General features: G+C 38.8%; 2 protein-coding genes across 2 annotated transcripts; both read right to left on the bottom strand.

The window, feature by feature from the left end:
• Positions 1 to 3,363: 3,363 nt before the first annotated feature.
• Positions 3,364 to 4,041, bottom strand: LOC143891830 (uncharacterized). The gene has a single exon (XM_077396341.1). It carries the CDS (start codon positions 4,039 to 4,041, stop codon positions 3,364 to 3,366), a length of 678 nt encoding a protein of 225 aa, XP_077252456.1.
• Positions 4,042 to 4,984: 943 nt separating this feature from the next.
• On the bottom strand, positions 4,985 to 12,001 carry LOC143891829 (L-ascorbate oxidase-like). The gene is made up of 5 exons (XM_077396340.1): positions 11,653 to 12,001; positions 9,968 to 10,060; positions 9,664 to 9,876; positions 8,456 to 8,653; positions 4,985 to 6,130 (listed from the first exon to the last, which is right to left on the bottom strand). The coding sequence occupies exons 1-5, from the start codon at positions 11,953 to 11,955 to the stop codon at positions 4,985 to 4,987; spliced, it is 1,953 nt and encodes a 650-aa protein (XP_077252455.1). The 5' UTR covers positions 11,956 to 12,001.
• Positions 12,002 to 12,650: the final 649 nt, after the last annotated feature.

The following is a 12,650-nucleotide window of genomic DNA, read 5'->3' as shown; positions in this document are numbered from 1 at the left end:
GCCAAAAATTCCGAAAAATCTCGCCGACGCTCGATCCTGCGTCCTTTCTTCCCTTTCTTTCTTTGCTTTTTTTTTTAATTTCCACCACGTTGATCGTGCTCCTTGTCTTTAGGGTCCGTAGATCCGAGGTATACGCTTTGTCGCACCCTTTTTTATGATGAAGAAGACCCAAAGAACACACCAATAATTCTTGATTGTATGATGCCTTGGAGAAGAAGAAGGAATTCAAGAATTCCTTTTTTGAAGAACACTTGAGAGAGAGATCACACTTCAAGGGAGAAAAGAAAAAAAATTTCTTAGGAGGAGAGAGAAAATAGACGAATTTGGATTTTTCCCCTTTTCTGGATTGTTTGCTTTGATTTTTATATAAAAAAAAAGTTAGGGTTAAGAGAGAAATAGCAATTTCCAATGTGAGAGCTCCCTTTTTGGCTTGTTTCCAATTTTCCCCTCTTGCTTTCTTTCTTTCTTGTTTCCAAATTGGATTTGATTCCAATCTTAATTTCTTGTCAATCAAGACATGTTATTTTCATTCCACATTGATTCTTTGGAAGAAAACCTTTTTAAGCAATCATTCATCTTTTCCTTCTTTCCTTCTTTTCATTTTTTATTCTTTTTATTTTTCTTTTAACAAATATGATGTCACCATTGTGACATCATCAAGGTGGGTGCTCAACTCATATGGGTCAACCATGTGGGCCGCCCACCATGGTGGTTGACCCATATGGGTGAACCCACATGAGCTCCATCTTTGCGGGCTTTAGCCCAATGGGTCATTTCACACGGGTTTCGGGTTTTTCCGTAAAAAATCAATAAAATCTTTCTAAATTCAACATTCTATATATGGACCCAACCCATTTGACATTTATGGTGCATCCCTCACACATGATCGGACCATCTTTTTTGGAAAATAACTTTTCGGACCAAAATGCCCCTACTTGACTGTTAGACATCCAAATGCGACTAAAATACCCTCAGATTGGTTCACCCCTAAAGGAAAAAATTAAAAATGAAAAGTCTTTGTGGTCAAACTTCAAAAATAGAAACTTTTAAAATTTGGTCCTTTCGATGAGCAATATTAAACAGAATCATTTGGTATCCCCTGAAAATACCCAAAATGCCCTCAACACTTAAAATTTCCAAATTAAGCGAAATTCCTGAGAAATTCTAAATTTAGCAGGTTTTCCAAAATTCAGAAAATCATTCATAATCTCTCAGACATATTTCGGAGATCAAAAGAATTACACAGGAAAAGACCAAATTACCCCAATGTGCTAGAATTTTGGCGAGACTAGGGAAAACCCTGAGAAATTCTAAAAATAGCAGATTTTCGAAAATTTATGAACGGACTCAAGATTTCTTAGACACAACCTAGGGACCAAATATGATATGTTTTGAAATATCTAAAATACCCCCGAAGTGCAAGACTAAGAGAAAATCTTGAGAGATCTAAATTTAGCAGGTTTCCCAAAACTTACGAAATTACTCATAATCCATCAGCCGTACCCTCGAGATGGTTTTGGACATATGAGAAATGATTGAAATATCCATAAGATGATGAAAATGTGGAAGCCCCATGAGTTTCTAAAAATAGCAGCTTTTTCAAAATTTGTAAAATCACTAACGATTTCTCAAATATAACTCGGGGGTCAAACGAGACACATCGGGAATGACCAAAATGCCTCTGCAGTGCAAAATAGGCAAAAATGAGGGAAACCCTGAAAATTCTAAAAATAGCAGGTTTTTTCATTTGCTTGGAAACTTGAACTTTCATCTTTCAGAGGCCAAAGAAACCCCCTAGAGACCTTCAGGATTGCGAATCAACTTCAAAACTCTCATAATGAAATGAAATATACCCTAAAATGCATGGATGCCTAATCTAATGCTGAATACGGATATAAAAATTGATGATACTACCGAATCTTTTGCTTTTTAAAGCCTCGCAAATTGGGGGTGTCTACAGATAGTTATTGGGTTCTGTCACTAGAAACCTATAGGCCTTACTGTGAATAGCATATCCTAAAAGGATACATTCAATACCCTTCTCTCCTAACTTTCTTAATTTAGGCTTGGGAACTTTAACTATGGCCCTACAACCCCAAACTCTAAGATAACTTAAGTTTGGTTTTATTTTCTTCCATAATTTATAAGGGGTTATATTTGACTTCTTACTTGGAACTCTATTTAAGATGTGACAAGCCGTAAGTAAGGCTTTACCCAAAAAACTCTTGTTTAAACCAAAATTTACAAGCATTGCATTTACCATTCCATTTAAAGTTCTATTCTTTCTTTCAGTTACTCCATTTTGTTGTGGAGTATAAGGGGCTGTAGTTTCATGAATAATACCTTTCGATTTACAAAAATCAGAAAAGTAATATTCACCACCTCTATCGGATCTTAAGCATTTAATCTTTGATCCACATTGGGTTTCTACTTCAGTTTTATATACTTTAAACTTTTCTAAAACTTCATTTTTGTGACCAAGGAGATATACATAACAGTACTTTGAATAGTCATCAATAAACGTGACAAAGTACTTTTTGCTTCCTCTAGTGGGAACACTATGTATATCACATACGTCACTATGAACAAGGTCTAACAAGTTATTATTTCTATATACTTTAGGAAATGACTTTGTTACGATCTTAGTTTGCATGCATATTTGCATTTGTCTATCAAGTCGTGTTGATACTTATGAATTAATTCTAATTTAACCATATCATCCATTTTCCTAGTATTAACATGTCCTAATCGACTATGCCATAAAGATAAAAAGGAATCAACAACATAAGCAAATACATTCACTTTATTGATATTCAATTTGACCATTCCTTCATACATGTATCCCTTCCCAACAAAGGTACCCCCTTTAGACAGAATAAATTTGCCAGACTCAAATACAAGTTTGAAGCCATTCTTGTTAAGAATGCTTCCAGACACCAAATTCTTTCTAACTTCTGGTACATGATAGATATCGGTTAGAGTGAGACATTTTCCAGATGTGAATTCTAATTCCACCTTTCCTCTTCCTTTGACTTCTACTGTCGACTAATTGCTCATATAGAGCACACTTCCATGTTCAACCAATTCATAGGATGAAAACAGATTCTTATCTTTGCAGACATGCCTCGTCACGCCCGAGTAAATCCACCAATCATTATCATCTTCAAGGACATTTGCCTCTGAAATCATGGCTACAAACTTTTCTTTGTCTATTGGTGCACCCGACTTTTTATCCTTAAGAAGTCGACACTCACTCTTGTAATGGCCTGGTTTCCCACAATTGAAACAAGCCCATTTCCTTTTCTTGTTCTTATTGAACTTCTTTTTAGGAATCTTGTTTATCTTCTGATTGCCTTTCCCTTGTTAGTTCGATTCTTTGACATTTCTCACCAAATGGATTTTAGAGGATAGAGGTTCATGCTCTTCTTTATTATCTCTTATCCTTGACTCTTCCTCAATCCTGAGGCATTGAGCCAATTTTTCAAGAGACATTTCCTCTTTCTTGTGCTTAAGACTTTTTCTGAAGTCTTTCCAAGTTGGTGGAAGTTTGTCAATTATCGAAGGAACAATAAAAGAGTCATCAAGAAGAATACCTTGTAAATGTATTTGATTTACTATATGTTGAATTTCATGCAACTGATCAATAACTGGCCTATCATCTACCACGCGGAAATTCAAAAACCGACTTACAGTAAACTTCTTGCTACTTGCATCTTCTGCCATATACTTGATTTCAAGAGCTGTCCAAATTTCACTTGCCGATCCCATGCTTTGGTATATGTCGAAAAGTGAATCCGACATAGCGTTGAGAATATGCCATTTGCAGATGTAATCATCTTGTTCCCATTTCATCCTTGCACGAGCCTGCGCTAGAGTTTCATTTTCAATCGCCATTGGCCTTGGAGTTGTAAGAACACGAACCACCTTGAGCGAAGTGAGAATGAAGTGCAACTTCTTCTGCCACCGTTTGAAGTTCCCTTTATCGAAGCATTCAAGTTTGACAAAGTCTTGGGTCATTTGACGAACTGAAAACAACGCCATTGAAGCACTCAGAAACAACATAAAATTTTATTTTAAGATTGTTGGTGGGATTTCCAAAAATATAGAAATTATAATGAATTTGTAGAGTTGCTTCAAGTCGCGTAATTGCTTTCCTTAAGACAAATTTCGCCCCACCAGTTGTGTGCAAAGGGGATCCGTAAATTGCCTCCAAGATACAGTGAAGCCTTGTAGGAATGTCCTACAAATGTTTGATGACACTTTGCACAAGTGGAATCAAACCCAAAACGCCTTTTAAGAACTTCAAGCCTTAAAGAAAAGCACAAAAACTGTTTCTGCAGAAAACAGTCTTTGTATACTGTTTTATGTGTAATTTAACTTGAAAAAACAAAGGAGTAGGAAATTGTTTTAGAGAGAGAAAGAAAAAGTCCAGCAATAACTGAATTTAAGTGTTTGAAAAAGACAGATTTCTGCTCTTTTTATTGAGCATTAGATGTCTATTCATTAAGGGAAACATCCCTTCAAAACATCCCTTAGATTGGTTTGAATTATGACCATTTGATCACATCTCTTCATGATTTAAGTAGTTTGGATCATGTACAAGGTGTCACTTATGTTTGAAATTATCCATGACTGTTGGGAAGCAAAAGACGTGAAGAAAGGTTGAAAAACGGAAGTGAAAAGCCATGTACATTTCTTCCCAACGGATAGTTTTTCAAACAATCGCGGTCGACCGGGGCTACCGCGGTCGCCCGCCGACATGCTTCTGTCCATTTTATTTTTCACGATCCAAAGAACCGCAGTCGACCGGGCCTTCCGCGGTCGACCTCCGACACCTCCCTGGAAATTAATTAAGATTCCAGTAATCTATCCGCGGTCGCCCAGGATACCCTGGTCGACCGGCCCTGTCTTAAAATTATTTTTATAATTTAAATAAAACTTGTGAAAACTCACTTGATTTTCTCAATATCATTTTGTAAAATCTCTAACAATATCTTCCTAGGGATGGCCAGCCCATGATTCGGAACAACAAAGCTCTGAGAGGCAAAATACATAAAGAAGGCCTATAGAGTAATACAGAGAAGAAGAAGAAGAAACAAGAAAGAAATGTTATTAGTTTCAAGGTTGACCGTTCATCCCAGCCCCAGTCAAAAGGAAGCCCGCCGGTGTTATTCAACCTGCCGGTGTTATTCAACATCGTCTTTGTTACCCCACAGCCCAAAGTCTCCTTAGGTATTTCTCTATTAATTAACTCGATCCCTTCTGCCATGACTGTACCCATACCCATATAGAAGTGAGGCTCTATGTGACAATGGAAGGCCCAAACTCCAGAATTATTAGCCACAAACCTTATCGCCGTCCATCCATAAGGGAAGATCGCGACTGTATTCTTTAATGGTGGATTCTCCAAGTTCAACTTCTTCTCATCCACTTCCTCAGAAAACCTCCCTTCTCCATAACCCAGCACCCAAAAATCGTGCCCGTGCAAGTGCCAAGGGTGAATTTCGCTCTCATTTTCTGTCAATGTATTTGCATTCTGAAGAATCACGTCAACAGTGCTATTGAAACCAAGCATGTAAATATTGCTACTTATTGTGGAATTCGGGTTAACAGGAGGCTTCATCACATCATAATCATCTGGGAAGTTTTCAGGTGGCCTTCTCTCGTCGAATGCATTTGTTAGGTTGTACTTGAGGGCACCCAAATAAGGAGTGGCTGGTAAGTCTAATGAGACATTGTTGACAGACCATTTTGTATAGCCATCGACCTTGTTTTGGGTATTAAGGAGGAAGATCCGACGTGTATGATTCATCGGAGGCTTCGGGGAGCGTTCCCTGGCGAGAATTTTGTTGGAGAAGGCTTTGCTGTAGTTATAGTCGTTCCATGGAGGAGGGATGGGAGGAGGAGAGGTTGGGACCGAAGGGGGGATTGGGTAATAGTTCAAGAAGCTGAGACCTGATGAGGTATTGGGAAGCCTTCCTCTTACACTTACTGAGACCCAGTAGTTCGCCGGATTCTGGTCAGTCGTAATGAGAACAGAGTAGCTCTCACCAGAATAAATGTCAAGGTCTTCAACTGCCACTGGTTCGACGTAGTTTCCGTCGGCTTCAACTACCACCATCTTGTGATACTGAGGAAATGAAAATGGAAGTTAATTCAGTTGATCATGTATAAATTGGAATGTCTTAGGTCTACTGTAACTCAAGAGTATTGAGCAGTTTGAACTCTTAGATTTATTATTCTATTTTGTCTATCTTGGGTGTTTGGATCGCCCTCTCCCGTGTGTTATGAGCTAAGGATGGTGGGATGGTGTCTTGTACCCATGAATGTAACATTTTTTTCTCACCAAACCCCAGCTTACCTAACCCAAAAAATGTATAAATTGGTAGTGTTCAAGGGTTGGATGCAAATAATGAGTCTACCTACATGTGAAACTAACTGAAGTAGGGCCCACTTGAAAGTGATGAGACCTAGTTAGAGAGGCAACATTTATTATAAAACTCACGTCCAAGAGTTTGTTTGGAAGATTTTACACTTTGTTTTTGAAATTTAAGAAAATTTTCTTCTTCTGTATCTATAGAAATTTGATTTTATTTTGTTCTTTGTGGATTCAAAGAACAACTCTTCTCGTGGATTTGAAGGTCTAGTCAATCGGAGTCGACAACGATCAAGCTACGTCAGTTGATAAGACAAGACTAGCGTGGTGTCACTCAAATATACATGGGAGGGAAGATGAATGCATATTTTGGTAATTGCACTACTTTGCTTTTATTTTTCTGATTAGATGTTGGAAGCATATTGGATTAACAGCCACGGAAAGCTAAATAAAAAAGTATGTTGGACAATTTCAATAATTGTTAAATAGAAAAGTCAAAGATGCTTTTGCTTAGTGTTTAAAATTTAGAGGGAAGATTCAAATTAAAGTTCTCCCCCTCTTTCTTTGAAAACTATAATCAATTGAATGAATGGGGACTTGAGCCCAAGACCTTGATGTGTTTGTGAATGTTGTGCTCTCTAAACCAAGGCAAAATAAATAGTCCCACATAGGAGCTTGAGAGAAATTTTCTCATCCATATAAGATGGAGAGTTGGAGAAAGGCTTGAGCCTTCAAGGGGCTTTAGAATTTGTTGGGTCTTAGGCTTTTAGAAGAGCACAAGCCCATGTGTAAAAAACACACGCGCGCGCGCGCCTCGCCTCACCGGGCCGGCCCGTGGTCCGAGGTCTGGGTTTGGGTTTAAATAAAAAGATTCTTTTTAATGCCCAAAACGGTTTTCATTTTACCTCCATGTTTTAATATAGACACACCCCTTTAATTACATAAACGTTTCAAATCTCAACGGTCACCAAAATGACTGTTGAGGGAAACGTTAATGGCTTTTAATGGAAGCTTTTCCTCAACAGTTATAACCCACCACTAGTGGTGGCTCTTCCCAAGAGACACCTTATGGTCTATAAAAGGGAATGAGACGGATTTGTTTAAACACAGAAATTACACAGACGTTTTTTTGCACATTCTGGAATTTATAACCCAAGGCTTTCTGTTTTGCTCTTCTTTCTCCTTCGTTCCGTTCATTCTGAGCACAGTTCCGTTGATGATTCTGGGTAGACCAGTCAGCGAGTGCACGTGGACTGGGGCCAATTTCGGCTGTTTTATCTTGGAGCGTCGATTCGCGAATCCCGGTTGCACCGGTTGGGGGCGGATACGATTCTTAAGGAGAGTGACCAGTGGCACAACTCAGTCTTACTCTTTTTAATCTGATTTCCAAAGTGTTTTCAACCAAATAGATAAATTCTATTTTATTTCTGGTTTCCAAACAGAAAGAGTTTTTTCGTTTCAAGTTGCAGATTTTTGGGGTTCGAATAAACCATATATCAGATCCATTATTCTGATAAATCCAACAAAGTATAAATCAAACTTGTGTCATTATCAAAATATGGTATCCCCCATTTATACTATACATGTATATGATAGAGTAGTTGAAGGCTAAGAGGTAATCCTATTATTTGGCTGCTAGTCTTAAGAAGGAACATAGCCTTCCTTGCTTCAACTGATTTCATAAAAGCAACCCAAAAATTATCCTAGAGTCAGTAATAAAGGAACCCACACCAGAAATAATTTAGGAAAAGGTTTATTTTTTCCTCACCAGGTGACCTCGTCTCTTTCATAATAATTTTTGGTTCCGAATAAGAAAAATTATATTGCAATTTTATCACCTCGTCTCTTTCTCAGTGATAAATCGACCCCCCAATATCTTAAATCGACCCCCATCTCTCTCTCTCTCTCTCAGCACTGCCCAATATTGGGGTCCATTTAAGATATATGGGGGTCGATTTATCAGTGCCCTTTATCAAAATCTATATTCAATGAATGAAAGACCTTGAACTTCCCTCTATTGATACTGGCACTCCCTTTCTTTTAAACAACTCTAGTGAGAATTAGAATAAATTTTCTTACCCCAATAGCCAAGTTGAGAGAGGAAAGAGCAGTGGTGCTCGCTATTCTGAGTCTGTATGTCTTGTTGGGAAAGACACTGAGAATTTTGGGGGTGCACTGATTATGAGTACTGTTCCTGAAATCACAGAATTTGGACCCATTGCTAAAATGCGCCGCGAGTGAGCAGTTGTATTGTCCTCTCCCATTTATCAATATGGACTGCACCGTACCAAAAACAAAAAGTTTTAAGTACACTTCCTTTCAGTTTGGTCATGTGCAGCAAATGGGGGCTTAGAATTTCACAGTATATAAAATCTTTTGGCTAGCAGTCTTAGGTCATGCTATGCATGAGTGTAAAATAGTGGCCCCACCCATCATAACATGAGATGTAAATAGTGGGCCCACTAGATCAAAATATGAGGTGTAAATTGTGGACTCCACCTTACGCATGGGTTAGGGAAGTGCTGTGATTAAATAACACCAACTCCAACGGCTTAAGCTTTTGGAGTTATTGGTTGTTTCACATCTACAGGTTCTGGGTTCAAAAACTCACAACTCATGTGCCATGTGTATGGCCAACCCAAAAAAGAGGGGCCACGCGTGAGGGGGAGTGTTGAAGTAGTATAAATTATTGAGTTAAAAACACTAACTCCAATGGCTTAAGCTTTTGGAGTAATTGGTTGTTTCACAAGGGGGAGATGGTGGGTCCCACTTATCAAAACATGTAGTGTAAAATGGTGGGCCCAACATGCTATAACAACCATTCTCTGCCCTCCTAGAGCAAATTCCTAGCTCCGCCCCTGCAAATTATTCTGGAGCCCCGAGGGTGAAACATTTGTTTCTTCCTTACAAAAACACCCTGTGACAATCTTCTCATTTTTTGTCCTCCTTGGATACCACCAAAATATCATTTCCCTACAGAGATTTGCTAGCATCCATCGCATAAGGCATTTCGTGGATGGTCTGTTGCATGTCAGAGCAGCCACATAGGCTCACTTTTCAGCAGATTTTGTCTTCATTCATGAGGTGGCTGCCCTTACATGCAACACGTGCCTTTTGGGATGGACGCTAGCAAATCCCTTCCCAATAAGATTTATCCAAATAAAAAAAAATCTGGGTATATGTCAGGAAAAGACAAACGAATGGTTATGTATATATTTTTGTTGGGTATCCAAAGAGGAAACCTTTTTTTTTTGTTGCTCAAATCCAAATTTCTATTTATTTTTTACCTGAGGTTCTCCAATCCAGCGCATTGGGTTGGAAGAGAGGCCCACCATCTGGTCTTGGATGTTTTGGTGCCACCAATCACTCAAAAGCATGTTTAGTTCCCCATCATAATGGAAGGGCTCTTTTTGGCCCTCGGCAACTTCCACTATTAGAGATCCATAGAGACCAGCAGACCTTTGCATCCCGAAATGGCCGTGGTAGAAATAAGTCCCCGGCTAAAATATAAGAGGAAAATCAACATCGGTTAATTTTCAGTTATTCAAATGAGAACTTGCTAATAAGTATGATTAAAAGTGCTTCATATACCTTATCGACATTAAACTGGTAAACAAAACTTTCCTCTGGATTGATGGCACACTGAGAAATAGACGCAGTTCCGTCTGCCCATGGCGTTCCAAACTGAAAGATGAATGGTGAAGTTATTATTTAAGGAGAGATGGAGGGAGTTGAAGTATAAATGATTAGATAACACCAACTCTAATAGCTTAAGCTTTTGATGTAATTGGTTCTTTCACGTGGTATCAGAGCCACTCCCTCATGCCACTACGGGTCATGAGTTCAAAACCTAGCATCTCCTTGATATAAAAATCCATATGTATAGCCAACCAATAAAAGAGGGCCCACACGTAAGGAGAATGGAAGTATAAATGATTAATAGGTGTTATTGGTGAAGCCTGATCTCAGTCTAATCTGGAAAGTACTGTACACTTTACCCTAACCGTTTAAGGTATTTTTATACTGGGAGTAGTTTTGTACTTTCATGAATTAGGATTTTTCTTTATTGTAACACGTTTCTGAACGCCATATAAAAGGGATGTGATATCAGGAGACGCCATAGAGAGGCGTGAGGGTTTGTAATCTTTTCTTCAGAATAGTGGAATCGTTGGCTTGTCGCTCTGCCGTGGAAGTAGCCCATACCAAACTGGTTGGGTGAACCACGTAAATCTATGTGTTCTGTGTGTGAATCTTTCGTTTATCTTTGCATCGTTATTCCGCTGCGTTGTTAATTCCTAACAATAGGGTTGCTAGGAAAACGGGATTTGTTTGGGAAAAAACAAAGTGTCCTCTGATGTCACAGATGCTCAAGAAGACAAGAAAGTGAACTCACATCCCCAACGAAGTGCAAGAAATCAGTTGAAAATGCCTAAATCTTGGGAAATGATTTCAGCGCTCCAATGTTTTGATAAACATGCGCTCCACATGTTTGTCGTGTAGTATTTAAGGGCTTTAAGAGCTTTTTGAGAACCGTAACATTCCTCTGACAGCCCTTTAAATACCACACGACAAAAGTTGGAGCGCATGTTTATCAAAACATTGGAGCGCTGAAATCATTTCCCTAAATCTTTTGTGATTTTCACCATCATCTTTATCTTCTGAATGGGATCCCGTTTTAGGAGTTTTTTTTTTTTTGGATGGGTAAGCTAGGGTTTGGCCAGGCCCCTACCGATTTATTAATGAAAAGAAAGATGATACATTTAAGTATGAAAACCATCATCCCTATCCTTAAGAGATACTAGGAAGGGAGATTAAAAGAACATGATCCAAAAATACTAGTGACCTGTAAGCAAACCGATGGTGTCGAAACAGATTCAAGCTCATCGGATTGACTTTGGATCCCAAAAGAGCCAAATACACCCCTTTTCCACATGGTTATAGTTAGTATCGAAATGCTAGTCTGGGCAAAACGATTGAGTGAACTTGATGCCCTTAATGTTCCAGGTGGTCTATCATCTTTTGACTGGACATTAGGAGAAAGGGATTTCTTCTGAGGGTTACTAGGAAAATGGGATTTGTTTGGAAGGTTACTAGGAAAACAGGAAGTGTTTTCCAATGATTAGAGGATTGCTAGGAAAACAAGATTTGTTTCCAAAAAAAAATTGGTGTCCTCTGATGTGACACATATAGAAGACAAGAAAGTGAGCTCACATCCCCATGAAGTGCAAAAAATCAGTTAGAAAATTACTAAGGTGCTTGAACTAATCTTAAACTACCTGGCTGATGCCATGCCAGTGAATGACAACCCCTTCAGTGGGGAGGTTATTTGTGAGGTTCACATAAATGGTGTCTCCGGCATTTACTTGGATCGTTGGCCCTGGAAATTGGCTATTGATTCCGATCAGGGCATTCTCGACACAGTCAGGTGACCAGTAGACATAACCCACTTCCCAGTGGAAATATCTGGCCTCAGAAGCTAAGGTGAATTGAATCAAAACTGAAAAGCAACACAAGAGAAGGAGAGACCACAGAGCCATAGATGATGACTTGTGAAAGAAAGTGGAAGAAAGTGGGACCATTCTATTTTTTGGTTGTTCAAAGGCAATGAGTAAAGGAGTATAAAAGGAAAATATATAATATAGAAGGAGAGGTCTATAAATGGAATTGGTGAGGTGGTGATGCTTTTATAGGCAGTTATCTCTGTAGTTGGGCTACCTCTTTGTATCAAGGGTGGGAAGTAATGTGTGAACAGACTCATATATTATTCTCTCCTATTCTTCTTCTTTTTCACACTCAGTCCAATGTCGGCGTACTTGGTGTTATTAGAGGTGTGAAGTGAGGATGAGAGTTCCAGTTGTTTGCCCGACCAGGTAAACTGGAGTTAGGAGTGGAGAGAACCCAATCCATAGTTCCTATAGGCAATGAATATTCAATCATCAATGAATCGACCGAGCTTTGAAAGCAACACCTCTGATAGCTCCTTCGCTCCTTTGCTATTGTTTACAGTTTTCACACTCAGCCCTTAGCTTTTCTCTGCTTGTATTTTTTATTCTTTCATTCATCTAGCTAATTTAGAAAAAAAATCATAAATTAAGGGAAATGATATCCGCGCCAAGGTGTTTCAATAAACATGCGCTCCACTTGTTTGTCGTGTAGTATTTAAAGGGCTCAAAGGGCTTTTTTGAGAACTGTAATATCCTCTGAAATGCCTTTAAATACTACACGTCAAACAAGTGGAGCGCTTGTTATCGAAACACCTTGGCGTGGATATCAT

Source organism: Tasmannia lanceolata, unplaced genomic scaffold, assembly GCF_043159265.1.
Source record: "Tasmannia lanceolata isolate RefF3 unplaced genomic scaffold, GAP_Taslan_0.1 ptg000015l, whole genome shotgun sequence".
NCBI classification, from domain to species: Eukaryota; Viridiplantae; Streptophyta; class Magnoliopsida; order Canellales; family Winteraceae; genus Tasmannia; species Tasmannia lanceolata.
Note: the sequence above shows the minus strand (reverse complement) of the source record. Positions and strands in the feature narration are given on the sequence as shown.